Below are 25307 nucleotides of genomic sequence, written 5' to 3' on the forward strand. Positions count from 1 at the left end.
ACTCCGCAGCTGCTGGTGACTGAGGGCCGGGATTTTGTAGGATTGATCATGAGAGGTTGTGGCCAACTACTGCATCAGGGTGGCTAACTCCTCTTTGGGTGAGGGAGTGTGTTGCCAGAGGTGTTCACCGGCATCAGGCTGCACCCCAAACTTATTGTTATGCAATTCCATCAGCACACAGGTTTTTGTTTTTTGTTTTTTTAGTCCGGTGGAGAATTGCGTGGGATTCGGACCGTGGTCCTCTTGCATGCGAGGCAGATGCTCTACTGCTACGCCACCACTACAAAGATGGTGGTTGCCAAATCAATTCAGGTGGATCGCAACAAGCCCAGCTTGCTTTTTGGGCTTGTCGGGATGAGTCGGCCAGGTGTGGTGCTAATTCTTCGCACCCATTCCTGCAGGCTTCTGAAAGACAGGGCAGGCTGCCTCCATGCATGCATGCGTTGCAGACAACACAGAGGCCTTGACAGTCATTCCGACAACGATGGCCGTTAGCGAGGCCCAAGTGTAATTTTAGTTGTGTGACTCACTATCCAACGTGCATCTTCTGCATGTGTCTGTAAGGAGTTATTTTTAATTTGAAATGTATTGCTTGGAGAGTGCGAGGTGAAAGGTAGTGTTGCTGCTGCGGCTGCTCTTGGCTGGCAAAAGCAGAAGTTGCATATGGGTGTATGTGTATTTGGCAACAACAGTGCATAGGCAGTATATTACTTAGGTGCAACTGTTCTGCAAAATGTTCCTCGAGCCTTTCCTAACAACAGAGGGAATTGGGAAAACTGTGGGAGGGAAATGTTTTCTTTTTCTTTTCTTTTTTTTTTTTCGCCTCTTACGTTCCTTGCCCTTGTGAAACTCATTTGCAATTCTTATGATGACTTTTTTCGGGTGACACTTATTTGTTATTGCGTACTGTTTAGGTGCCCTGAGTTGTCTGCTATGCAGTAATAAAGGAGGGCTGAGCAGCATTGTGGCATTGCTTGGGATAAGCACCATTATTGGTACAGTCATCCTCAATTCCTTCACTGCCTCGACATATTGGCCTTTCCTGATTTATTTTTCTCTCACTCTCATCTGCGCTTTCTTACTTTATGATCTCATTTTGCTCCCCCTGCCTTTTATGTGCATTTTTTGCTTCCTTGTTTAGTTTCTTTTTGGTTTCAAGCATTGCAAGGGGAAAAATGCGGTGGTGAGGGAAAGAAGGCTGAGTGTCTTCTACAAATAGGAAAGGGCGCACTACTCTTTTACATACTGAATGTGAGGGTGTCTACCGTATAAGATTTCAAGGGTGTACAAGCGAAAAAGAAAGAGCTGACACTGGTGCAATGTCACCTACAAGGGCATCCCCCTTTGTAGCTTGTGACTTAGATCTTAGGATGTGAAAGCCTGCGCCATAATGTTGACTTGCACACAGGGCTGTGCTCCTCATTTGTAATGGTATTTGCTGCTGCTTCTCCAAGTTGAGGGGGAGGGGGGGGTAGTCGAGCTTGATTTCATTCTCCCATATCTCCACACAACACTGATCAGTGGCACATATGCACTGCACGCGATTGCCGCTGCTCAGGGGCGAGCGACACTCACTGTTCTCTAGGACAACTGGCTGGCTCGGCAAGAAGCCGCTCGTAACACGCGTCTTTCCTGTCGTCAGTGGCAGTTCCGCTTCCCCCCTTTGAGTTTTGTGATAGGCGACCTTTGTTTGCCGTCGCGTGCTGCTGTCTGTCAGCGATCCACGGCTGAGTTGCCACAATGCGCTCTCCAAGTTGGGCTGCCTGCTGTGGATGGGAGCCGAGCACAGTTGCACAGCCCAACGCCTCTGGCGGCCTTGGGACGGGGTGTGGGCGGGCATTGAGTAATGGTAGCCAGCCGATGCGCGTCGCTTCACTCCTGTTTGGATGAGAGGGTGCGAAAATGCTGCAGTCACTGCGCTGTGGAAAGGAGAAGCCGGAAAAGGAAGTGCTTACCAAACATTCCCCTCTCCCTCCCCACATTAGGGCAGCGGCTACAGTGGCATAGGCGGCCGATCAGCGTGTGACAGCGAATAAATTTCAGTTGCTTCCTTTTATTGAGCAAAAAGATGTTCCAGGTTTTGCCGAGCCGGTTACTCTGCTCATCCGGAAACTATGACAGTTTTGAGTGAGCAGCAGTTTGTTGACAAAATTGGTGCAGCCCTAGACGATGCTGTACTAAGTTGTGACAACAAGTGGATGCTTTGCATTGTTTTCACTCACGGTGGCATGGGCAGCATGTTTATTTTTTTCTTTTAATTTGTTGCAGTCAGTGTCCTTTCTTTTTTTCTTTTTTTGTCAGCTGTCGCAATCATGGCACAGGGTGTGAATTTGTGCTTGCATGTGGTTTGCTTTTCACCTTCACTTAATTGCAAGGTGTAGATATTTTGCCTTAGTTTTTTGCCATGCCACGCATTGGTGGCATGGAGAAAGCAGGGCTTTTTATTGCGGTGTCTGGTGGTGTTTCACACAATGTGGTAGCTTATGACTGTATGCTCGTAGGTATGTCTGAGATAACGGAGACACAGTGATTATGATTAAGCGGATTGAAAAGGGCATGTATGCGAATGAGGAGGAATGAGCATCAGCTGCATAAGGCAGAACTTAAATGTGTGCCCTAGCTAGCAAAGTTGGTTACTACAAGGTGCCCTGCTAATTGTACAGGGCAAATTGAGAGGTAGCGATACATTTTACAGGCTAGCTGTAAAAAAGAGAAGAGATATCGGAAGGAGGGTGCAGTGTGTGAACTTGTGTGTTTACTGTGACAGCAGTAAGCTGTCATTGCGTTAACCACAAAACATGCTTGTGGCATTTTCTAATCTATAGTTTTGCGCTTTTTATGTCGGCGTCAGTTTGTTATCTTTAGCTCTTAAAGTGCAAATCTCACGAGAGGGCAGGACCTGGAAATGAAAACAGGGGGAGCACGTTAGCATGAAATGAGGTAAATGAGAGATAAAGAGGTTGAGGAAATTTGGCAACAGCTATTGTGCCTGCAGTGATAGTTTTGACGAGCATCGGAATAGCCAAAGGGATTGCATCGGTTCAGTGAAAGGGTTCACTGGCTGCTCAGGTGACTGGAGAGGTAGATTGGCTTTCTCTATTCTCGCGTGTTTTAGGACAGAGTTGTTGCCTACCAGAGTGGCCAGTCAGAGTTGTTTGGAAACCATGTTTTATCCCTCGGGCACTTCTCTCTTACCCGGCCGTCTCAGGCCTTGTCAGTCGTCACTGTTGTCGAGGTGCTGCTATTCTAGTGCTGCTGGTTGTGCTGACTGACTGCATTATTGCTCGTGTGCGTCTCCCCGCAGATGTTGGTGCCGGGGAACAGGAAGAGCTTTTGATCCGGAAGTTGCGGCAATGCAGTGTGGTGTTCGACTTCATGGACCCCGTGGCCGACATCAAGGGCAAGGAGGTCAAGCGGGCCACCCTCAACGAGCTGGTCGACTACGTCACCGCGGGGCGCGGGGTGCTCACAGAGCCCGTCTACCCGGAGATCATCCGCATGGTGGGTAGCAGTTATCAGTGCTCTGGTTGCCTTAGCGAGCTTGCGTATGTGTATGCAGAAGCACCTGCTTTGGAGCCTTGTGAATTTGAAGACCAGCAAGCGATAAGTTGTGAGAGTATTAAAGACCCCCATTTTTCCCAATAGATCCAGCATTAGTGATGTTGGGATGTTGGTGTCGCGAGCAAAAGCAATGAGCATGGGTTTGGCAGATGGCAGCTGATATGCTCAGCTACTGATTGGTTAGCCGTTTTTGGGATGTCACGAGACAAGATCAGGACATGGCTGAGTTGCCGATCTTTGAGATAGGATGATATGGGAAAGTCTTCTTCAAATCGTTTCTGTTCACTGGTTCTGTAGAAAAAAAAGGTTCTAACATTGGGAACCATAACATCGTAAAAAGACTTCAGATGTGTTGTGCACCCATATCTCAATCCTTTCAGCGTGTTATAAAACTTTCATTGGAATTGAAAGAGCTGCAGAATTTTTCGGACGCATTTTTTTTCCAGCCAAAACTGTCCATGTCGGGCTGTACCCCCGCACTTGTAAAAACGCTCAGAACACCACGCAGGCCTATTAGCGAAAAATAAAAATGTGCCGGGTAGTTTTCTGACAGCTGAGTAGTATTTAGCAGGCTAGAATATTGTACATAGGCGCACCAGTATTCGTTATCCGGCTCATGGAGCTTGTGGGACGTGTGGCCCACTGTCATGTAAAGGGTCGCTGTAATGTCATAAAGCAGAGCTTTATGTCTGTGTCGCGTGGTCTTTCACATAGTGTAGCTGCTTACAATTGTGTGCTAATGAGGTGATAGAGGCGCATATTAAGGAATTAATAATTAAGTGAGTTGCAGATTAATGCTGTCATATCATACCCTCTAAGATGGGGCCCAAATTTTTTTAAATTTATATTCTTCCTGCAAGGGTCTCGTGCGTAAACATTGTAGAGGGGCTTGCGTTGTGGAACATGAGAAAGATGTAATATTCTTGATATTACATATCAATGGCTGTTCATTTTATGGCTGCCAACCCTCCCAGGTCAACCGTGAGACTCTATTTTTTTTACCCACAATTCAGGAAGCAATTCACTGTCCATGGCCCGAACCTGTCCGTCGATTTGTGCAAATTAAAGAAAACGCTTTGGCAGCAGAATGAATTGTGCACTTGCTTAACACTTTCCTGTCCGCGGGAAAAGTAGTGGTTTTTGGGTGGTGTCATTAAAAAAACTTTTTAACCAAAAACGTGAGGGGGTATAGAAGTGTTTGGTATCAAATTGTAGAGGAGGAAATTCTCTTTGCAATGAATGTAAGCGAAATGAATGTCTCTATTCATGAATTGCCACAAAAATTAAAACAATCACAAAAAACAGCGTAGTGAAAAGCAAAAAACGCACAAAACCATCAAAATCTGTTCACAAAAAAAAAAAACATTAAAAAAAAACTGAAATATACATTTTGTAGGTCAGGAACCGGTCTAACAATGTAGTAAATTTTACAATAGTAATAAAGTTACGGAAAAAAAAGTTGCACCTAGTAAATATCGTGCCACCGCGCAAAAGGCTCTTGAGTAGCGCCGAGCAGAACTCCGGTGCGCAACGCCGAGGTGGACCCCTGGCTCTCTCTTTGCTGAAAACAACTCTCTGCACTGTCGGCGGCAAGTAGCCCTGCCCCAATGACGTTGAGACCCTGCAGATAACAGTTATGATTTTAAGAACAGTCTGATGTGTCTACCCATCAGCACGCGGCAAAAGCGGAACTTTTCGAAAGAGAGAACGAAGCTTACCGGGGCATGGCCGTTGACGTTCCTGGTTGGTTTGACGCAGTTTTGCTGTCGGTGCTAAAATCTTAAGAGCTTGAGTCATCTTCAGAATCATGATGTTGCTGTTAGCATCCACAGATGAGCACTCAGATGCATCAGTATCCGGGGAAACGAGCTGCTGCCGAGCAGCAGCAGCGCGCAACTATGCCATTTTGCAAGCAAGGAGCGCCGGTTACGTCACTCGGAAATTATAAGAACGACGAAAAAAATAAAACCGGAAGTGAAATTGAAAAAAGAGTCTCTATTTCCCACTGGATACCGCCACTTGTCAAGGAGCGCTTCGAAAGCGGGAAAATTCTAATCGTGAAACCATCGATAACGGGCTATCATTGGGAATAGGCGTGGACAGGAAAGTGTTAACATGTTTCCGATTGTACGACCACCGCCCGATATCTTCTGAAAAGCTGCCTCTCCCTGCCCACACAAAAAAGTGGCTCTTGCAGAACTGTAGTATCTGCAGCTGCATCATGATCGCTAGCATCACCATCATCATCCACACTAGCACCACAGCTAAGCTGCCAGTCAAAGCCAAACCAAACCATAGCCAAAGTAGCTGTGGCTGATTGCATTTTATGATTACTTTTGCAGTGGCTTGTGTGTATGCTTAGGATTAGCTAGGGGCCGCCTGTGCGTGGTGGACAGTGTTAGGTGTATTGGACATTGCACGAAAGTTTCAGTGAACCCCCTCCCTCTTCCCCCCAACTGGAACATTGAAACATTGCATGTGGCCTACCTCACCGGTGCTAATAAAAAATCTACCAATTTTTGATCTCTATTGCAAATTGGAAAGAGTTGTTTTTGATCCCCGTCAAGGGGCTGCTGTTCTCTTGCTCAGGCAAACAAGCAGGTGCACACTGAATTTGGAACTTACCAAGATATGTCCTGTGAAGTGTACAACTTTTTTAAAATAGCTTTCATTTCGATTCAGTACGAATTGATTTCCAATACTCTGTTGGCTGCTAACACCCTACCCCCACTTTCATTCCCCAATATATGGTGTGTTTTGTGTGTGTGTGGAATGAAACTTTCTTGAGGTGTGTCAGAGGTGTGGTGGAATTTTGTTTGCCTCTAATCTATTATAAACCTACTTGCCGCTGTTTATACGAATATATGCACTTGGAGCGCCACATGACTGGCATTAAGTGGGGAAGAGGGCAGTAGCATTTCATGTCAAGGATGCTTGCCTGGTTTAGTTGTGATTAGAATTGCCCTTATGATGGGATAAGTAGTATTGACCCATTGCTTTTTTTTTTTTTTTCCCTCTTTTTTTTTTGCACAGTCATAATTACAGCGATCAACCCTTGGCTACAGAGCCACTTCTTGATGGAGGCAACATGCACACGTCTTTTGTGTAATCCAGTCTTAGTGCAGACTGTAGAACCTCGTCCGGTCAAAACTGACCCGGAGCTCTCCATTACAGAATGCTTAGTTTTACATTGCTGGTTTGGCAGGTAAAGTTCCTATAGCCATAACAAATCGTTAGTTGAGTTCTGCGATGTTGAAAGAAAGCTGCATTTTTGCTACTGTGCATGTAACATTTTTGTGATTCGTTGCTTTGTCTTCTTGGCCAGATCTCTGCAAACCTTTTTCGGACACTACCTCCAAGTGAAAACCCAGATTTTGACCCTGAAGAAGATGACCCAACGTTAGAGGCCTCCTGGCCACATTTGCAGGTGAGGCCACTTGTTTTAAGCCGCTTCTGGGAGGGTCGCTTGTCATTGGGTGGATGTCGAGGTATTCTGTCGAATAACTCTGCATTGGTGAAACTGCTTGGATTTCTCTTTTTGTGTGTGTGTGTGTGTGTGTGTGTGTGTGTGTGTGTGTGTGTGTGTGTGTGTGTGTGTGTGTGTGTGTGTGTGTGTGTGTGTGTGTGTGTGTGTGTGCGCGCGTGCATGCGTGCGTGCGTTCGTGTGTGTGTGTCTTTATCGTGGGGGTTCTCAGAGGTGACAGTTCTAAGTCTACCAAATATCTGGAAAAGCAGCGCGTCATTAGGCACGCAAAGAAGTGTGTATCTGATCATCTGCCCATTATCAGTAGATTTTGCTGCCATAGATTAGTTCTCGCTGCTCAATCAGCTTTACTGGTAATTTTACGTTGAATTCCAGTGGCGGAATGGGAGCACTGGTAGTCTGTTTTATTGGCAGACCGAATCGCTCCAAGGAGCAGCGATACTTACCTTGCCGAAATAAGAGGATTTGGCCAGAAGCCCCCATGACATTTTTCTTGCTTCCACTTTTACACTTTGTCGCAGCTGGCTGCACCCTCGCTTCTTGTTGTTGCTATGCATTGGTTTGGGCAGCAGCACACAACATTGATGCTGCGTCTCTTCTTCTTGCTGACCTCCAAGGGGCAAACTTCCACTATGAAATCCTTACGGTGAAAAATCTTGCGTAGAAGGCTAGCGCGCAAATTGCCATCTGGCGAAGCGCTGTGTGTAACCAGGACGAGCGCTCACAATCTGCCATTGGAATTCAACCATGGCTGATTAGTTGATGACTCAAGTTTCACTCACATTTATGTGGGAACAACAGCTACCATATTTACGTGAATGTAATGCGAGCTTTTTCATGATTTTTGGCTCTCAAAGTGTACGCTCATATTATAATGAAATATTGCGATTCTGTCGGCCTATAGCAGCGCGGGTGTACAGGCTTAATGAATCCGCTACCACTCAATTTCAGTTCCTGCCGTTTTACAGTGTTGTGTTGGCAACTTGAGTACCAGGAAAGCCAAATCGCAATACTTCCAAAGTCAAAATGTTGTGCTTTTTGCTCGTAGACTCTGGATCACGTTGTCACCTTTATAACGCGCTTGTCGCATCTTTCGCAGTGGATTAGTGCGGTTACATCAGTTATCGCATTTCGCATGATGGCAACGCGCCGTGCACAGTACGACACTCGCTTCAAAATAAAGCTATTTTGATAGCAGAAGAAATCTAGAATGCTACCGCAGCTTGATGGCTAAACGTTAACTAATCTACCGTACGTGGGTGGCGGATGCAGTGGGAGGTGGTTTTTAAATGTGAGCCTGACCGCAAAGGCTTCTGACGACGTCGTCTGGGAGGACTAGAGGGAAAAGGAAGACTCGGTTTCTGAGAACTCGACCTCCAGCGACAATAAATGAGCATATTTGATGAGACTGCAAGGGCCACTATTCTATTAGCGAGAGATATTTTTTCAAGTGCTTATCTTACACTACATGATTTATTTTTTTCCCCCATTGGACAATATGCAAAGTCACCCCGCATGTTACATTCGAGTAAATGTGGTAACTTGCCCACGTAGGTGCCTATTGATTTCTGTTGTCCCAATTGAATTTTACTAATACAATAGTATCTCAATAAGGGTATCATCTGAAATTCATGAATGGAAGTTGTGGTGTTTAATATCCTAAAATGACTGCGTCATTCTAATAGTACTTTGGAAGAAAATAAAGACTGGTCAACATGTTTGGGTTGTCCAGACACACAAATGTTACATGAAAAAGGAAAAACTCAACCTTGATTTGTTCCTAGGTTTTTCTCGTGGTTTTCATGACAACGACCATGATGTGTGCCTTCAGTAATTGTTGTATAGTAATTATACTTAGAGCAACTCATTACAATGCTAGGGTAAAGTAAACCAAAATCAAAATGTGCGCACTTGGACATTTATTGCTTGTTGCTGTTCTTTCTGTCATTATTGCCTTCTTTGTTTTCTAGCCAGTTTCGTCAAGTCAGGCCTCTTCGGAGTGCATGCACACAAGTTTAGCCACTGCCGTTGTGACACTCATGCCTAAATGCGTCATTTTTGTACGTGCTGTCGAGAGACTGATGTTTTATTTGAATAAAGTATACAATTCATGTAGAGTATTTTGTGTTGCTGCCTGGCTAGCGCGTGACCGCTTTCATGGGTGTGACGCACGCCAAAGTGCATTCTGCTACAGTTTTACTAGCGCGCCTAAGGTGCTATAAGAGAAGAACTGATACGCACGAGATGTGGGTACTCAACAAAATATGAGGAAGCGCTGGGGAAAAGCAGCACTCCACAAAACGTATCAAAAAACGAGCAGCAGCGGTACAACTGCGGTAGGCGCTCCCAATGCGCCCGCTGCCATAACGGATTGGATTGGCTTGTTGCGGCAAAAGGGTCTTGTGCAATTTGGAAGCGAAAATCAATGCGTTGCAATTGCAGGTAAAATCTGAGGTTTTTACCAGTCGTACACATTGCTAATAATGGCAAAATGTGGCAATTTAATGCATTTTATACCTTGTTCTACTCTCGGGTGGGTACGGGTGCAGTTTAGCGATCCGAGTGTTTACAACCGAAAAAACAGAAGCTGCTAGTGTCGCCAGCGATTTTTCCGCCCCATTGCTTCTATGGGAGTGTCACCCCACTGGTGTAAGTGAATTCTCTGTACAACAGGTTGCATGAATTGTCCTACATGGTTCCCAACTCTCTGCTGTCTTCAAGCCTATTCGCTCACTCACTGTAATGTCTAGTTTCTCTGTTGTTGTTGTTGTGCACGTCTGAAATTCTGTGCTGTGTTGCTGAAAATGTTTTAAAACCAAGTGGGTGGTATTCATTCGTGAACTGCTACCAAATGGTAGTGTCCTGCGCACATGCATCAACACTTTGCAGGAAGTAGTTTTTATTTATTTTTTTTTTTCTTTACCTTATGGTAGTTTTAAATTCTGCATACTGCCTATGCCCTGTACTGTCGGGGCCCAAAATATCAAGTTTGTAACTGTCTCCTAGCTCGAAGTCTAGTTGCCCATCCTCAGCTGAGCCTTTTCTTGAGGTTTGTTGTGTTGATGTGTGATGTTGATTACAACATTCTTGTCTCACTTTCTGTGCTTTTCTTTCCTTGTTTCATGTGCACTCCATGGCCTCCTCTGCAGCTTGTGTACGAGTTTTTTCTGCGGTTTCTGGAGTCTCCAGACTTCCAGCCAGCGCACGGCAAGAGAGTCATAGACCAGAAGTTTGTTTTACAGGTGAGACTTTGAGGTGTAGCTGCTGATGTGCTTCGTGGGAGAATCCCACCGCTTGGTGGTCCGAGTTGGAACTATGAGCTCCATTGGTCGTTTCCAAGAAGTAGTAGATACAGCCGAAATTCCAATGGTGTGGGCCACTGCCACAATAGCCAAGCTGGGTTTGCGGGTTTTTATAGCACAGTTAGAGACACGGTTAACTCTGGGGCTACGTTGACCGGCTACATTGACACTGCAACACACCTATTGCAGGGCCTGCACTCATTGCTGATGTTCAGCCCTGTTGTCATTAACTAGGCATGGCAAAATGCAACGCACCTCGCAAGATAAGCGAAAGATACGACTGAACTATCCAAACTGTGTCATCAACACTGGCCATCATCAAATGAAAGTGTGCGTGTAGATTTCGAGACCCAGCTGCCGGAACCGGTTGCATCGGACTGCATGCCAGAGCTTGTTTCAGTGGTCGACAAGATTCACGTCTTGCTCCAGTAGACCAATGGAAACCGCCATAAAACGCTACTCTTCTACTCAGTCTACCGTATATACTTGTGTAAGGACTGCACCCCCTCCCCACCTTAGTGGCCAGTAATTTAAACAAAAAATTTTTCAAATGTATGCTGGAAAATCTCTCATGCACACAATTTTTTCGCATAAAATCTTTAGGCCATGAACGCGTCGTCCTGCACACTGTGGTTGGCCTGGAACCATGGACACGGGGTCGTTCAGTGACGCTCGAACTCTCCTTTCATTCGCACCTAAAAGAACGGCATGTTATGGCGTGCAAAAGACAGAATGGGGTACAGGCACATTGGGTGCACCTCACTGCAATGGATCGCAAACGGCACGTTTTCTTGCGGGGATGGGCCGGACTCTGGCGCCGGTGACATAATGTGTCGTACAAGCTCTCCTGGTGGCGCTAGACCTAACATGTGTTATCCAGCTATTAGCTTGGCTCCAGAAAGTAACCTTCCATTAAAGTGAACAAATAATCGCATTGCATTAGGCTTTGACGGCGATGAACGTGGAAATGCAGCCTAGGAGAAGGTCACCTGCACCAGCAGTGGCCATGGGTCACATGTGGAGTGTCGTTGCCCAAGTTGTCACAAGTTCCAGACATTAGAGGGACAACGTATGATCGTGTGGCGTTTTCCAGTGAAATACTGCAATGCTCAAGCAACTGCTGGCAACCTGTTTTGGTGCGGGGGGTAATCGCGCAGATCTCATAGGCGCACGCCGTATTATCATCCATACTTTCAGTGCTTTATGAATTTGAAGAATTCGTCAGCCCTGCGCTAATTCGACATAAAAATGCATGTCGCCGCGTAAAAAAAAAAGGAAGCATATTTTTGGCTACACTGTAGATAGCCTAGCGTTAACAAAAAAATGCCGGTCTCATGTACGGCTGGGCTTCATCAGAACCATAAAAAAAAAATGTGCTGCCCTTGCATGAGTGTCTACAGTATATCCGGCTCACTGATGCTGTTTTCAAGTGGTTGGCGTGTGCGGTATAAGTTGAAGGCACGTTAAGGAAGTCCCTTGTGAGGCTTTGACAATTTAAATTTTTTCTTTGGAGACGTGGGGGAGATACAGTGAAATCTTGTTACTACGAACACCACATTAACGAATTTTTTAAGAATCCCCGGCAGATTTGCTATGTTTTCTATTTCAGAATTACGAATTTCAAAATAGCGTATATTTCAGAATAACGAAAGTATTTATTTCTTCTTCTATAATTTTGGAACATCAGTATTACGAATTCGGCTAAAATTAACAGCGCCGCAGCTTGCAACTCTCGCGTGAAACGAAGCAGAAACCGCCGTTTCTATGTGTATGGTCCGTGGGCTGTAGCTATCATCATCAGGACATCTAGGACCAGCTTCTAGCGCCACCATGAAGCTATGGTTTATTATGCAGTAGCCAGCAGGCCTTGCTGCCTGCGTTTTCTTCCTGTGTTGTGTCACATGCCATACGCGGCTCGGTCGTTCGCTTGTGCGGGGCGGTAGTACGCACTTTACATATGAGCCTTTGTCATAGCCTGGTGGAAGCCTTGTACGTTAGGTTAAAGGGGCCCTTGCCATTCACAAGAGGGTGTCATAACCATGCTCAGTGAGAATTTCTCCACCTTCTTGCTGTGGCAAACCCTGCCACTTTCTTCAATATAAACATGTTACCTCATTCTTAACCGGGCTGTCACATCGTTTTACAGTAAACACTTGTTAAATCGAAGTTGTAAAATCCGGGAAAAATTTCGAGTTAAACAAAATGGCCAAAAATTTCTGACGACAATCCCTGGCGATCAGCCGCGCGACGCCGCTGCCAATGCCTGTCGTTGCTTTTGGTGTCTACCACACAGAGACTGAACTCAGCGACAGAGACGCGTTTTCAGCGTTGCTTTGTTACCGTCGCCTCGTCCTTTGGTCAGGGGGAGTACAATTACGCTATGTCCCATTTCTAGCACTAAACAGCATGACGTACGGTAAAACAGTGATGAATGTTTTTGTAGCGTATCGCGTGATGAAAGCAATGGCTTCCTCTTGCTCCTTTCGAAAATGAACAATTGGGTAATGCTTGCCCGCTTCACATTGGCATTCGGCCCAACAAAAGCGCCTTCGAGCTGCTAAACGCGTCACTAAGCTGTTGGTCGCCGCTGCTATATTCAACTTTGTTGCAACACCACATACACAACAAAAATCAGTCAACGCTTCGTGCACATGGCGCGACGAAACAGAATCACACATTCACTAAATCGCTCTTGCCGGTATGCACGTGCGGAGGGCAGCTGACCGAACCACGCCCAGTAAGAGCCATCAGCCCCCACGTGCGATCGGTGCTCACGCGACTGCTCCCAAGGTGAAAAACGGCTGCGTCCACGGGAATTTTGTATTCGCTCTTCGAACATGACTGCTTTCGGCACTTAGTATAAGAACAAAGCGCTCACTCGGAGCCCCGGTCACCTTTCGGTAATGACCTTTGCCTTCGGTCTTTCCGGTCAAAATTTCAAGATATCCGCATTACGCCCGAAAAATGCTTTGAGATAAACGGGAGCTGATACATAGCACCTATGGGAAGTGAAAGCGCGGCGTGGAAAATTTCCAACTTAGCCGATTTTTCGAGATATGCGAGTTCGTGTTTATAGAGTTTACTGTATATCTAGCATGTTTAGATTCTCAATTGTATTTCCAGCCAATCGCTGTATACTTTTCCCTTTTTTACATTCACAGCATTTCATGACTCTTTGCCACTTCACATTAGTGACCATCCACTGTCAGTCTCCGGGGCTGTTTGGTCTCGGATGCCCTTGCACCAGCAAACATTGCTAATCAATCAGTCACTGAAGTTTTCTTGCTTGCCGCATGATCTTTATGTTGGGCGCAGCTGCTGGAGCTGTTTGACTCGGAGGACCCCCGTGAGCGGGACTTTTTAAAGACGGTGCTGCACCGGATCTACGGCAAGTTCCTGGGTCTGCGGGCGTTCATCCGTAAACAGATCAACAACATCTTCCTGAGGTTTATCTACGAGACGGAGCATTTCAACGGGGTGGGCGAGCTGCTGGAGATCCTGGGCTCGATCATCAACGGCTTTGCGCTGCCCCTCAAGGCGGAGCACAAGCAGTTCCTGGTCAAGGTGCTCATCCCCTTGCACAAGCCCAAGTGCCTGGGGCTGTACCACGCGCAAGTAAGTGGTCCCTGGGTTCAGAGATTACCGTGTTCTTGCAAGCAAAAAAAAAAAGAAAAAAAATTTTTTGTTTGTTTGTTTCTTGAGCATCCTTTCTGGACACTGCATTCGCGCATGTGTATAATTTTACCCGACTTTTTTTTTTTTTTTCAATTCTTTTGTTTATCTCTGCCTAGATCCAGCTCGGGCTGTCTTTGCCTGTTCCAAAGGGTGTGGCCAGATCGCCATTACTATCACATAAGAAAAAAAACTATGAGTGACATTGATTCTTCCCCTACCAAATATGAAAAAAAAGAAAAACGAGCTGGAACTGATTGAGAAATTATTGAGGGGGCTGAAAGACCTGACCCATTTTACGGTTTGCGGCTTTGCTGCCTCATTAACAGGAAGAAATAATGATAATTTAAAAATTTGCTGCCCTACTTTCAGAGCACATGGATGGCGCTATTCCAGCCGCATTTTTTGGCTGCCAGTACGCATTGCGGCCATAACCACCTTTTGAGCCCGTTTTGCAGCACGCAGCTCTTAGTGTGCATGTTCCCCAATTTGTCGCGCATCTTTGTGCTTCTCTTTTTGATGGATACCGAAAGAATCATGATTTTTGGTCTCGGAAGGTGCTGGTTGAGGTGCAAGCTCGAGGGAACTTGCCACAATGTTCGACAGTGTGTAAGAGAGCCATCTGTGGCGGCTAAGCCTAACCTTGGTAAAGACGATGGTGATGCTTTTAACAGTTCGGAGCCAGCCGGGCACCCACAATGTTCGACAGTGTGTAAGAGAGCCATCTGTGGCGGCTAAGCCTAACCTTGGTAAAGACGATAGTGATGCTTTTAACAGTTCGGAGCCAGCCGGGCACTCTAGTTCCACTGGCAACACAGCTAAATTTTTCAGCGGGTTGGCAAAAGCGTTCAGGATCTTTGGTGATCAAAACGGTAATGGTGTGAATTTGGCGAGTGCTTCTGTCTTCGAGGTCGACGTCGCGAACACATTGGTGAACTGCGTGGCATGTCTGGCGTCCGGATGGTGTGAACATTCAGTCTGCGAGTTGTCAAAAAAAGTAGAGAGGAGACTCATTGTTTCTAGAGCCGCATTGCAACAGTTTGCCGTGTCCTGTGTGCACTCAGGTGGACGCTAACGGTGATGTCATGAGGTGTTTTTAAAAGTAAACATAGTTTGTTGCACTCTTCTTCGAAGCACTTGGCAGCTTTTAACAGCCGGTGGCCTCCATTCATTCTCTGAGAAACGCGAAAATTACTTCAGTAAGTTTTGTTTACATTGGTTTCTATGGGTAACATCCCCGACCTGTACCACCCCCATTACATATGACGATTTTTTTTTTTAATAGCCCCATTTGGTTGCTCTTCGCCAAAGGATGACAAAATATGCGTGCTGTGAAATCGGAAGGGTGTGTTGGGAGCCGCCTGCGTTTTTGTGTATTTCCTTGGGTGCTAGGCCTACTTTCCACCCTCGGTGTGCTCGCAATGCGCACGAGTACCACCCCTGTTAATGCGGAGTTCGTCTATGGGCATCCTGCCACTGTGACTGCCTGTATTGTCTATTGCAAAAGTTAACAGTCCACTGCGCCGCGCACTCCAGTGGAGCAGTGGATTGAGATAGCCAAACTTATGTCAAACGGACTAAGTGTGCTCCTCAGTGAGTGTCACTAAAGTTCACGTTATGACACTGCATGAAGGGCATTAGAGGCGAATGTCACTTGGTGAAAGTGACTCTGAATGTGCCCGTGTTGTGGCGACGGCCTTGCCCACTGTGGTGGCTCAGTGACGGCTTTGATGTTCACCGGAGACCTAGGCCAAATCCCAACTTCAGAGGCCTCGATTTCATGGGGACGAACACCAAAATATAATAGTAATAATAATTGAAGTGCGCTGTGCCGATGTAGGTGCCTGTAAAAAGACCCCATTTTGGGTAGACAAAAATATGCAGCCCTCCGTACAACACTCCCATGTTTGAGGCTAAATGAGCATGGTGAAATTGCGAGGAAAGTGTTGTGCACCCCATAAAAGCACCGCTAATTGCTGCTCCTTCCTTTCTTTCTTCTACTTGCAGCTGGCGTACTGTGTGGTTCAATTTCTCGAAAAGGACGCCACACTTACAGAACAAGTGAGTGGAACCTTGTCTCAGGTGTGCTTTTTGCCTCTTACGTTGGCCGGGACTGCCACAGACACTGTGTGCTTTTTTGCCCCAAAACAACTTGAAGAAATAACTCAAGTTACCGACATTCTGGTAGAAATTAAGAAGAAGAAATGGACATGGGCAGGATATGTAGTGCGAAGAGAGGATAACCGATGGTCGCTGAGGGTAACAAATTGGATTCCAAGGGAAGGAAAGCGTAGCAGGGGGCGGCAGAAAGTTAGGTGGGCGGATGAGATTAAGAAGTTCGCAGGGGTCAAGTGGATGCAGCTAGCACAGAACCGGGTTAAGTGGAGAAATATGGGAGAGGCCTTCGCCCTGCAGTGGGTATAATCAGGCTGATGATGGTGATGATGAACTTGAAGCTTGAGAGCTCTGGAAAGATTAAAATGGTTTAATCTTGAGGCCAACCAAAGCGAATGGCCCAACAAGAAAGCACAAGCGGTCATGCTAATGCATGGAGGGAGTGGGTGTGTCGCTGTGTTTAAGGGGGGGATGCGGGGATCAGATCGCAAAAGAGGGGATTTTAGAAAAGTTAGCTGTTTGGCACCTACAAGCTAAATCTTTCTTGTACAGAAATATTTCACCCAACAACAAATTCTAAGTGCTCCAAATAAATATACAGACAATGTGATGTACATGGGCAATGTTTTCTGGTTTAGAACATCAAGGCTTGTTGGTTTTGAGCACATCACCTTGGTCAGAAAAATTTCGTATGTTTTGTTGTAATTGCTGACACATCCTTTGTACCACCCAGTCTCATACTATTTACCGTTCAAGCTCACATTTTGTTTATTAAAAAGTAATTATGCCGTGATGCATTCTGAACATTAGGAGAAGGTGCATACTGCATCCTTTGAAGAAAGAGCGGGGAAATTAAAGAAGAAACCAAGGATGTATTTTTTGATTTAGACCACACATCAATCGTTAACACCATTTACAGACCTATAGCCAATGTTGTAGTCATGCTAGCCTTTCCACGAGCAAGCAATCTGTGAAGAATGTGCAAACTAAACCAAAACAGACTAGTACCGAAGGTATCACAGTGAAACATTTTGTCTTACTTTTTGATGCTATTTCAAGTCGGTGTACTAATTTGCATCGCTCGAAGTCAAGAAACAAGAAAGCTGCCTTCGATCCTCTCATTCCCCCTAGGACTGTAGACACTAACTTTTGTTGACATTTGTATTATATCGATCTTAACATTCTTGTATATCGATCCGCACGCAGTTTTCGCCTACGACCACTAAATAATATATAATTGATTTATCTTTTCTCCGAGAGATGGCTGTGACGTTACAATTATGTCTTGAAATTATTCAGCGGCTGAAGACGAATATTGTGAGGTGATTCATGCAAAGTGGTGTCTCGGGCATCATTACAGAAGATAAAGCACGAACTCAGAAATGATATGTCTATACTCCTTTAAATTTTTCCGCCACAAAAAGGAGGCCCTAGTATTTACTCCCCACACAAGTTGAGAGCTTCTTTCAGCGCCATCAGCGGGAGAGACACGCTGCTGACCTTCGTATGTGTGAGGAAAGAGCCATTACACAGTGCTGCAGAAAGGCATCCGTGCCATTGAGATGGCTCACTTGTGAAGAACAATGCCTGCTTTCATTATGCAACCCTCTTTTCTTTTTCTCTTTCTCTCTCTCTCCCCCTCCCTCCAGGTCATGAAGGGCTTACTAAAGTTCTGGCCAAAGACTTGCAGTCAGAAAGAGGTGAGTCTGGTGTGCAGGATTCCTTTCTCTAATACACTTTGATCCCACCCTCGAACCTATTTTGTTGTTTTATCATTCGGTTTGCTTTGCGTGGTTATGAGTGCAATCTGCTGTTAGTTGGCCCCTCGAGATGGTGCAGTCGCAGGTTGCAGCTGCATTAGGATCTAGCCCGCACTTTGGTGGTAGAGCACGGAGAAAGATTGCAAGACTTTGTCCAGTTTTGTGGAAATAGTTTTTCATTTGGAAAATCTTTCTATGTGGATGGACTTAATCTGACGCAATCACCGTCGATGCAGACACATTTCTTAACCTTTTGTACCGCTTTGTAGTGTTTCCATTTTTTTTACCTATACACAGTGGATCGCAGACTCCCTGTTGAACAGCTTTATCCCTGTTCTCATGGGCTTTTCGCAAGCCGTTTTCTGGTGCCTCCTTCACTAATACCAGTGCAGCGAGCCCAATTGAAAAGAGCTATAAAGGGAACGGACATCTCGGGCCCACATCAGTGACAGGGGTAGTCACTTACTGAAAAGGGCAGTCAAATTTTGTCAAGTTTTTGTTTAATTTTTTTGCTGCCTGTGTGAGAAAGTGGCACCCGTACCTGGAATCTGTGCCAGCGAAGCATGAGAAATGTCTCCGTAAGGTTGGCTCGTTCCTTGCGTGGCCAGAGTATAAAAATGAGACAGTTAGAGTTAAGATGGCACCTGGCTTTTCCCTTGGACACATGGGCGAAGGAAAGAACTTTGGAGGGGCCTCGACGTCACTTTTTGGAAGCCGGCACGGCCGCGTTGCGACCAGACGCTGCAACGTCTCTCCTCCTCCTTTACCCTCCGCCTTTTCTTTCTCTGCAACGCTCGCGTACCTAGGGCCCTTAGCAACGCTGTTGCTAGTGGCCCAAGTTTTCATAGCAACAGCGATGCCGTTGCTAATGGCCCGACTTGGCTAACCCTAAATTTTGACGTCACTTCCGCCACGCTTTCGTCAATGCATTGGGAATGGCAGGGGCCTCTCCTTAGTTGTTTCCTTCCTCCATGCTCGGACATTACTCGCCTCATTTGAAGGCACTTCAGCAGCAGCCGCTCTCTTTGGTCCAGTCCCAACTTCTTTTACTACCAGTGTTGACAGTCTTGTTCTTGAATAGTTTGGTTTGGTTTTTTGGGGTTTAACGTCGCAAAGCAACTCAGGCTATGAGAGATGCCTTGTTCTTGAATAATAATAAGATAAGAAATGTGCATGGGCAGGACAACATGTAGGGCAAAAAGAGGATAACTGATGGTCTCTACGAGTTACCAATTCTAATGGAAGGAAAGCGTAGCAAGGTCAAGAAGTTTGCAGGGGTCAAGTGGTTGCAGCTAGCACAGGACCAGGTTAATTGGAGAAGTATGGGAGATGCCTTCGCCCTGCAGTGGGTATAGTCAGGCTGATGATTATGATGACATTCTAAGTATTTGTGAAGAATGCCAGAGTTTGGGCCTGTGCCAGTGACAATATTCTCCATGACTACTCACCGATCCCGTCCAGGTGTAACCGTCAAGATCCAGCTTTGACCTGTAATAATGGGGAGCCATGATAGAGTATTAGTACATCCATTTGCAATGTTGTGTGCCAGCGTGCTTTGCACCCTGAACTTCAGTGTGTGCTCTAAGGAAAACAAGATTGGAGTGAGTGACTGCCGGGGCGCTTGTCTGTCTTTCAGGTGATGTTTCTCGGCGAGATAGAGGAGATCCTGGACGTGATAGAGCCGACGCAGTTTGCCAAGATTCAGGAACCTTTATTCAAGCAGATAGCCAAGTGCGTCTGCAGCCCGCACTTCCAGGTGAGGCACCCTCTCGCGTCCGAGTTGTGGTGATGCACGCTTTGTTGTGGTCGAGGAAATGCCGATTGTGGTTATGGAATTGCAGGTTGTCTGAAAGCAGGTAAGAACGAGAAGGGGAACGCCCCACCGTGTCCGCTTGGTTAGAACTCAATATTGTGAGAGGCTTCGGGTGTTGTTGCCTTGTTCTGGGTTATGTGAGCGCAGGAAGAACAAATTTTCATTCATTTAGCACAAATATGTCAGGACGCTGTATTGTGACGTTTTCTTTCCAAAAGCACCGTTAGGTGGGTGATCTTGCGAGATGCAACACGTAATGTTGCAGCTGCAGTATTGTGCCTAGGCGTAGTTAACTGAAATGAGTGGCAGTGCAGAGGGAGGTGGGAAAGTGCTGAGCTTCCCCTCTCCCTCCATCTCGCGGAGCAGGTGGCGGAGCGAGCGCTGTACTTCTGGAACAACGAGTACATCCTGAGCTTGATCGAGGAGAACAACCAAGTGGTGATGCCGCTCATGTTCCCCGCGCTGTACCGCATCTCCAAGGAGCACTGGAACCAGACCATCGTGGCGCTTGTCTACAATGTGCTCAAGACTTTCATGGAGATGAACTCCAAGCTCTTCGACGAGCTCACGTCTGCCTACAAGACCGAGCGGCAGAGGTGAGTAACAGTGGACATAAGCAGAATATCCCAGAACAAGGTGTCACCAATGGTGTAGGCGGATCACGTGTCATCATTGTTTTGTAATCATCGTCGTTGTACACGTCATCCATTAGACTATGGAGAATTTTGAGCAACTTCGAGTAGTTATGCTAGTAGTAGTAGCAGTAATACTGTGTTTACTCGCATAATGCTCGAAATAGGTGCAAATCGGGATTCTTAGGTCAGCTATTGTAAATATAACCAAAACATTACTTTCAAGCAGAACTTATTCTTGTTATAAAAGTACAGGGTAGAAAAAAGCACAAATTAAAGCACTTTATTTACCACACACAGCCTCATCATCACTTCCCGCGTTCCATGGTATAATGCTCACAGCAGACCATACAGTTCTATTTTTGATCAGAGACTTGATCAGAGTCAGTGTTGACACTGTAATTGTTGTCCCCCAGTAGCGCACTACACAGAACTCGTTGACGTCGAAGTGCCTGCTGGCAGCGCGGTTGCTATGCTGTAGCCCGTACTCAACATTTTTCAGCTTAAAAGCAGCTGTGTAACTTGCGTGCCGCTCCACCGTGATGCGGCACCAAGAACACGGTAGACAGTGGAACAAAGTAACACGGATGGAACGAAGGAACAATGACAACGAGACGCGAAGACCACTCACAAAATGGCAAAGACTACGAGCACCATGGAAAAAAAAAAAAGACGAGCATAACCGATTATGATGATCTACCCGAGCACGCTATCGCCACCTGGTAGCACGTGCACACGAGGACAGCTAGGTTCAGTGGCGCTCCAATGGTGTCGCTTGTTACTACAGGCTGGCGACTCTCGCAGTGGTAATATTGGTGGTGCGATGATTATACGAGGAAAAAAAAAAAATCTGATTTTTGACGCCCAATGTTGGGGGTGCGAGCATTATGCAAGTAAATACGGTAATTGGCATTTGACGGAGCTTATGGTTATGGAAGTTTGGGTACAGAACGTCTGAACTTGGTTAAGGTTATTGAGGAGTATTTGGGGTAGTAATGTTAAGTGGCAATAGTGAGAACCCTTCTATAGTAAATTCGCTCATACCAGATATCACGTATATCAGTTTCTAATGATGGTCTGATAATTAGCTGCTCACTGAAAAGGAATTCAGATATACCTTGTATCCCCGTCTTTTGTCCCGTGTCACATTTTCTGTTACAATCTCAGTGCACTTTACATTTTGTAACAGTACCGCAAACCCAGAATGAAACACAGCTTTGGCAATAATACGAGTCTGATTCCATGCGAGAGCCAAAGTTTTGCACGACCACAGCGTTACCTTCCGTGGACTCACTGTCATTTAGGAGCCAGTAATTGTATGTTTAAAAAGCATGATAATGTCGCACCATAGTGACGAGGCCTTAAGCAACAATTGAAGAGACTTGAATTTCACTGAAATAAACTCCTTTTTGGGCAATAGCACCAGTCATGCTCAATGGTCGTCAAACTGTGAGTGCTCATTGCACTTGTCTGCGTTCGGTTTAAAGTCTGAAAAGACGCATCTAGGTAAAGATGCTAAACACGACCAAAATGACCCGGAACATTGTAGAAATGGGCGTGATGCCTGGACTCATTTGAGGTGCATCCTGGCGCATCTTGCGTGACAAAGAAAAACGATAAAGCCGCCTCTCACGACACAGGCATGAACAAACAAACTGTTCCATCACTGCAATCAGTGCTAAGACCGCATGCTGGTGGCAGTTTAAAACAAGTAAAGATTTGAATGGTTCGGGGCAATAAATTTGAGCAGACAAGATACACCTACACATTGTAGCTATGCCTCCCCTTATTGCCACCGTTGCCTCAAACTTCGTGCTGACCAGTGCAATGAAAGTTCTCTTCCCCCCTCCCTCCTCCTTTCGCCTCATTGCTGCATCCGACGCCACCTTTTATGTACCATGTTCGTGGCCAGCGTTACTTGTGTGCCCTGCACACACTGTGCTTCATAGCCTCAAGGCTCTTGTATATGCCCAGAAGTTTTTTCACCTGTTTCGCAATCTGAAAGTGTCTCAATCGAAGAGCTTTGTGCTAGATCAGCTAACGCTTTCATCAACAGCAAAAAAAAGCCTGCCAAATTGATTTCTGTAAAACGCTGCATTTGCAAAAAGCATCGATTGATTCGCGCCTCTGTTGTCTAAAGTATTACACGTACGACAAAAAATAAATGTGCGCCTGGTGTCACTGCAAAAGAACAGTCCTGTGACTTGTGGTTGGCATAGTTTGCTAAGAGCCGCAGACGATGGAGGGAACTTGCAAGATCAAGTGACCGTCACGCTGCTTCCTCTCAGAGTGGAAGCCAAGATTGCTTTGCAAGTAGTCCGAGAGTGGAAAATTGAATGTACCCAAAGAAAATTTTTTTGTTTGGTGACAGCTGGTGCAAAAAAAAAAGAATAAAAGAAAGAATATGATGTTGCCGTCGAGTTTAGTACTGCATGTAGTACTGTCTGGAACCTTGGAACTCTAGACAGAAGAGAGAAGACTGCAAACTGGAAAGCAAAGCACGAGCTTTAAACTCTCCAACTTGTCCAGGAAACTGAGGGTGTGCCGCCTGTGGCCTGACATTGACAAAGTGCTGCCCTTTATTGGTTGCATCAGTAATTTTATCCTCACAAATACTGTCAGTTGCCTCCAGGCAAATATGCCAATATTTCCACTTGTATGATCATTGCCTGAAGTATTTCTATAAGTGGGCTCTCCCTGCATAAGGACATATTCTATGCTAAGGCATGCAAAAGTAAAGAAAAATAAAGAGCCTCTGCCCGTGCCACTAAGTATAATGGGCTAGTCTTCGCGAAACCTGCACCAAGGAATCTGCAGCAGCATCATCATCAGAGGTTGCACTATCGCCGTCAGCGTCATTGTTTAAGGGGCCGGTCAAGGCTAATTGGCACGACAGCCAAAGTAGACGTGTCTGGTGGTTTTGATCTGTGATGGCCTCGTGGTTGTTTCTTATAGGCGAAAGCAATATGCAGCCGGCGCCGCAGTAGTAGACGTTGAACCTCCGCCTTTGATCTCGACTAAAGGGGGCCTCTCAGTGTGCCTGGCATCGAAGGATCGCTGCCGTGGCTTTGCACAAACGTCATACCATCTTATCCTCCTGTATCGCACTCAGCCATATGCTTTGTTACCAAGCTTCGCTGTGCCCGAGGATGGTATGATAGCTCACCTTTCAGAACCATCGTGGCCAACAATGGTATTTTGCATGTAAAGGGGATTAGTAGGGCTTTCACATTAAAAGTGAAAACGACAGTGATGCTCGCCGGTCAGTTTGCGTTGGCTGCGGAGGCAGAGGTCCAGCAAGAACACTCAGCAGCGGCCCCGGGGCACGCCTCAAGGACGTGTATTGCTTGCTTGTTGTTGCTGCTTGCGTGCGTGTTTAGGTTATTAGGTTAGGAGTCATTGGACACTGCCTGAAAATGTATCCTCCTCCTCCCATTGACGCGAATAAAAAAAATCTTGCAATTTTTTGCCTCGCCAGGTACACAGGCATATAATTATAGCTGACATAATATACCGGGTGTCCCAGCTAACTTGAACCAAGGGTTGAAAAATATATTTGAGGTAGGTCAGTAAAACCAGTTGCATACAACTGCCAGCCGCCTTGCACACTACAGGCAATTTTTGTTTTGCAATTGCTTAATTGGCTAATTATGTTAATTTTCTTTATTTATTAAATATCGGCTTTAGACCAAAAATCCGAATGGGAAAGTTGGAGAGCGCCTTCAGAAACCCCCATTCCAGTAGTTGCGATAACGAAAGCATCACGTATATCTTTTTTATAGGGCTCAGAAGAAAGCCCGCAAAATACAAATAAAACCACGTGACTAGCCCATTCGCGCGCCACTATTGTGGTGCTCTCAGTCATGGTTTGAGTGAACAAAATCAGCTGCAGCCGTGTCTCCTCGCCTCGTTGAAGCGGCAGGTCGATATGCCTGCGATGACTTCTTCACTCTCTTCAGACAGCCAGCCCACGTGACGGTGCAAGTAGCAGCGAGTGCGGCGAGCCGAAACCACCGAGATTCCGCTGCCGGGGTGCGTAGGCCTTGCCAAGATCTCGGTGGCGACGGGCGAGCTCGAGCTCGCTCCGACCATCGTCAACATTTCAGCCTGCCGCTGCAGCGAGACCATCGGGTCACGGCCGCAGCTGATTTCGCTCGCTCAAACCACGACTGAGAGCACCACAATCTCTCAACTGCGCTAGTCACGTGGTATTATTTGTATTTCGCGGGCTTTCTTTTGATCCTGGAAAAAAAGATACACGGGGACTTTCTTTAATGGAATGGAAGCTTCTGAAAGTGCTCTACAACTTTCCAGTTCACATTTTTGGTCTAAGGTGAACATTTAGTAAGTTAGAAAAATTAACGTAATTAGCTAATTAAGTAATTGCAAAACAAAAAATTGCCTGTGGTGTGCAAGGAGGCTGGCAGTTGTGTTCAACTGGTTTCACTGACCTACCTCAAATATATTATTTTGTAACCCTTTGTTCAAGTTAGCTGGGACACCCGGTATACTGATTGGGCCCATTTATCCCTGCATTTCACGATGCTGCGAATGACGTCTGAGACATGGTGTATACCTGCCGTGGCGCTCAAAGGCAATTATGTTTTTGTGGCGTGCACACACCACCCCTTAGGGGGGGGGGGGGGGGGGGGTGTACTCTCCCTCGTGTGAATTCACTCAACTTCATTAGTCGCAACTCTTTGGCGCTACATGGAACAGGACGGAGGCAGCCACTGCCTGGCAGCTGGTTCAGTTTTAGGCTCTTTTACCTTGTTTTTTTATTCTTTTCTCCCTATGCTGGAGATGACTCGGCCATGCGAGTTTCTCTGGTCATGTGCCAGACTGACACTCATTCAAATTGACAGTCTTTTTTATACACTGACTTTTCTGAACCAAGTGCAACAGTTTTAATTGTCAGAAAATTCAAATTACTTGGGTTGCACAGACAAAAGAAGACAAGCCCCTGTG

At 46.1% G+C, this 25307-nt stretch overlaps 1 protein-coding gene across 1 annotated transcript in view; it reads left to right on the forward strand.

The window, feature by feature from the left end:
• The window catches only part of wdb (serine/threonine-protein phosphatase regulatory subunit widerborst), a 52272-nt gene that overhangs the window by 21373 nt on the left and 5592 nt on the right, over positions 1 to 25307 (forward strand). The window contains exons 2-9 of the mRNA XM_084583633.1: positions 3305 to 3501; positions 6887 to 6988; positions 10195 to 10287; positions 13663 to 13962; positions 16027 to 16080; positions 17784 to 17834; positions 19531 to 19650; positions 20074 to 20303. Coding sequence (XP_084439759.1) covers positions 3305 to 3501; positions 6887 to 6988; positions 10195 to 10287; positions 13663 to 13962; positions 16027 to 16080; positions 17784 to 17834; positions 19531 to 19650; positions 20074 to 20303 — 1147 coding nt within the window. The remainder of the gene's footprint in view (positions 1 to 3304; positions 3502 to 6886; positions 6989 to 10194; positions 10288 to 13662; positions 13963 to 16026; positions 16081 to 17783; positions 17835 to 19530; positions 19651 to 20073; positions 20304 to 25307) is intronic.

Source organism: Amblyomma maculatum, chromosome 11, assembly GCF_055883805.1.
Source record: "Amblyomma maculatum isolate TAMU_Amacu chromosome 11, ASM5588380v1, whole genome shotgun sequence".
NCBI lineage: Eukaryota > Metazoa > Arthropoda > Arachnida > Ixodida > Ixodidae > Amblyomma > Amblyomma maculatum.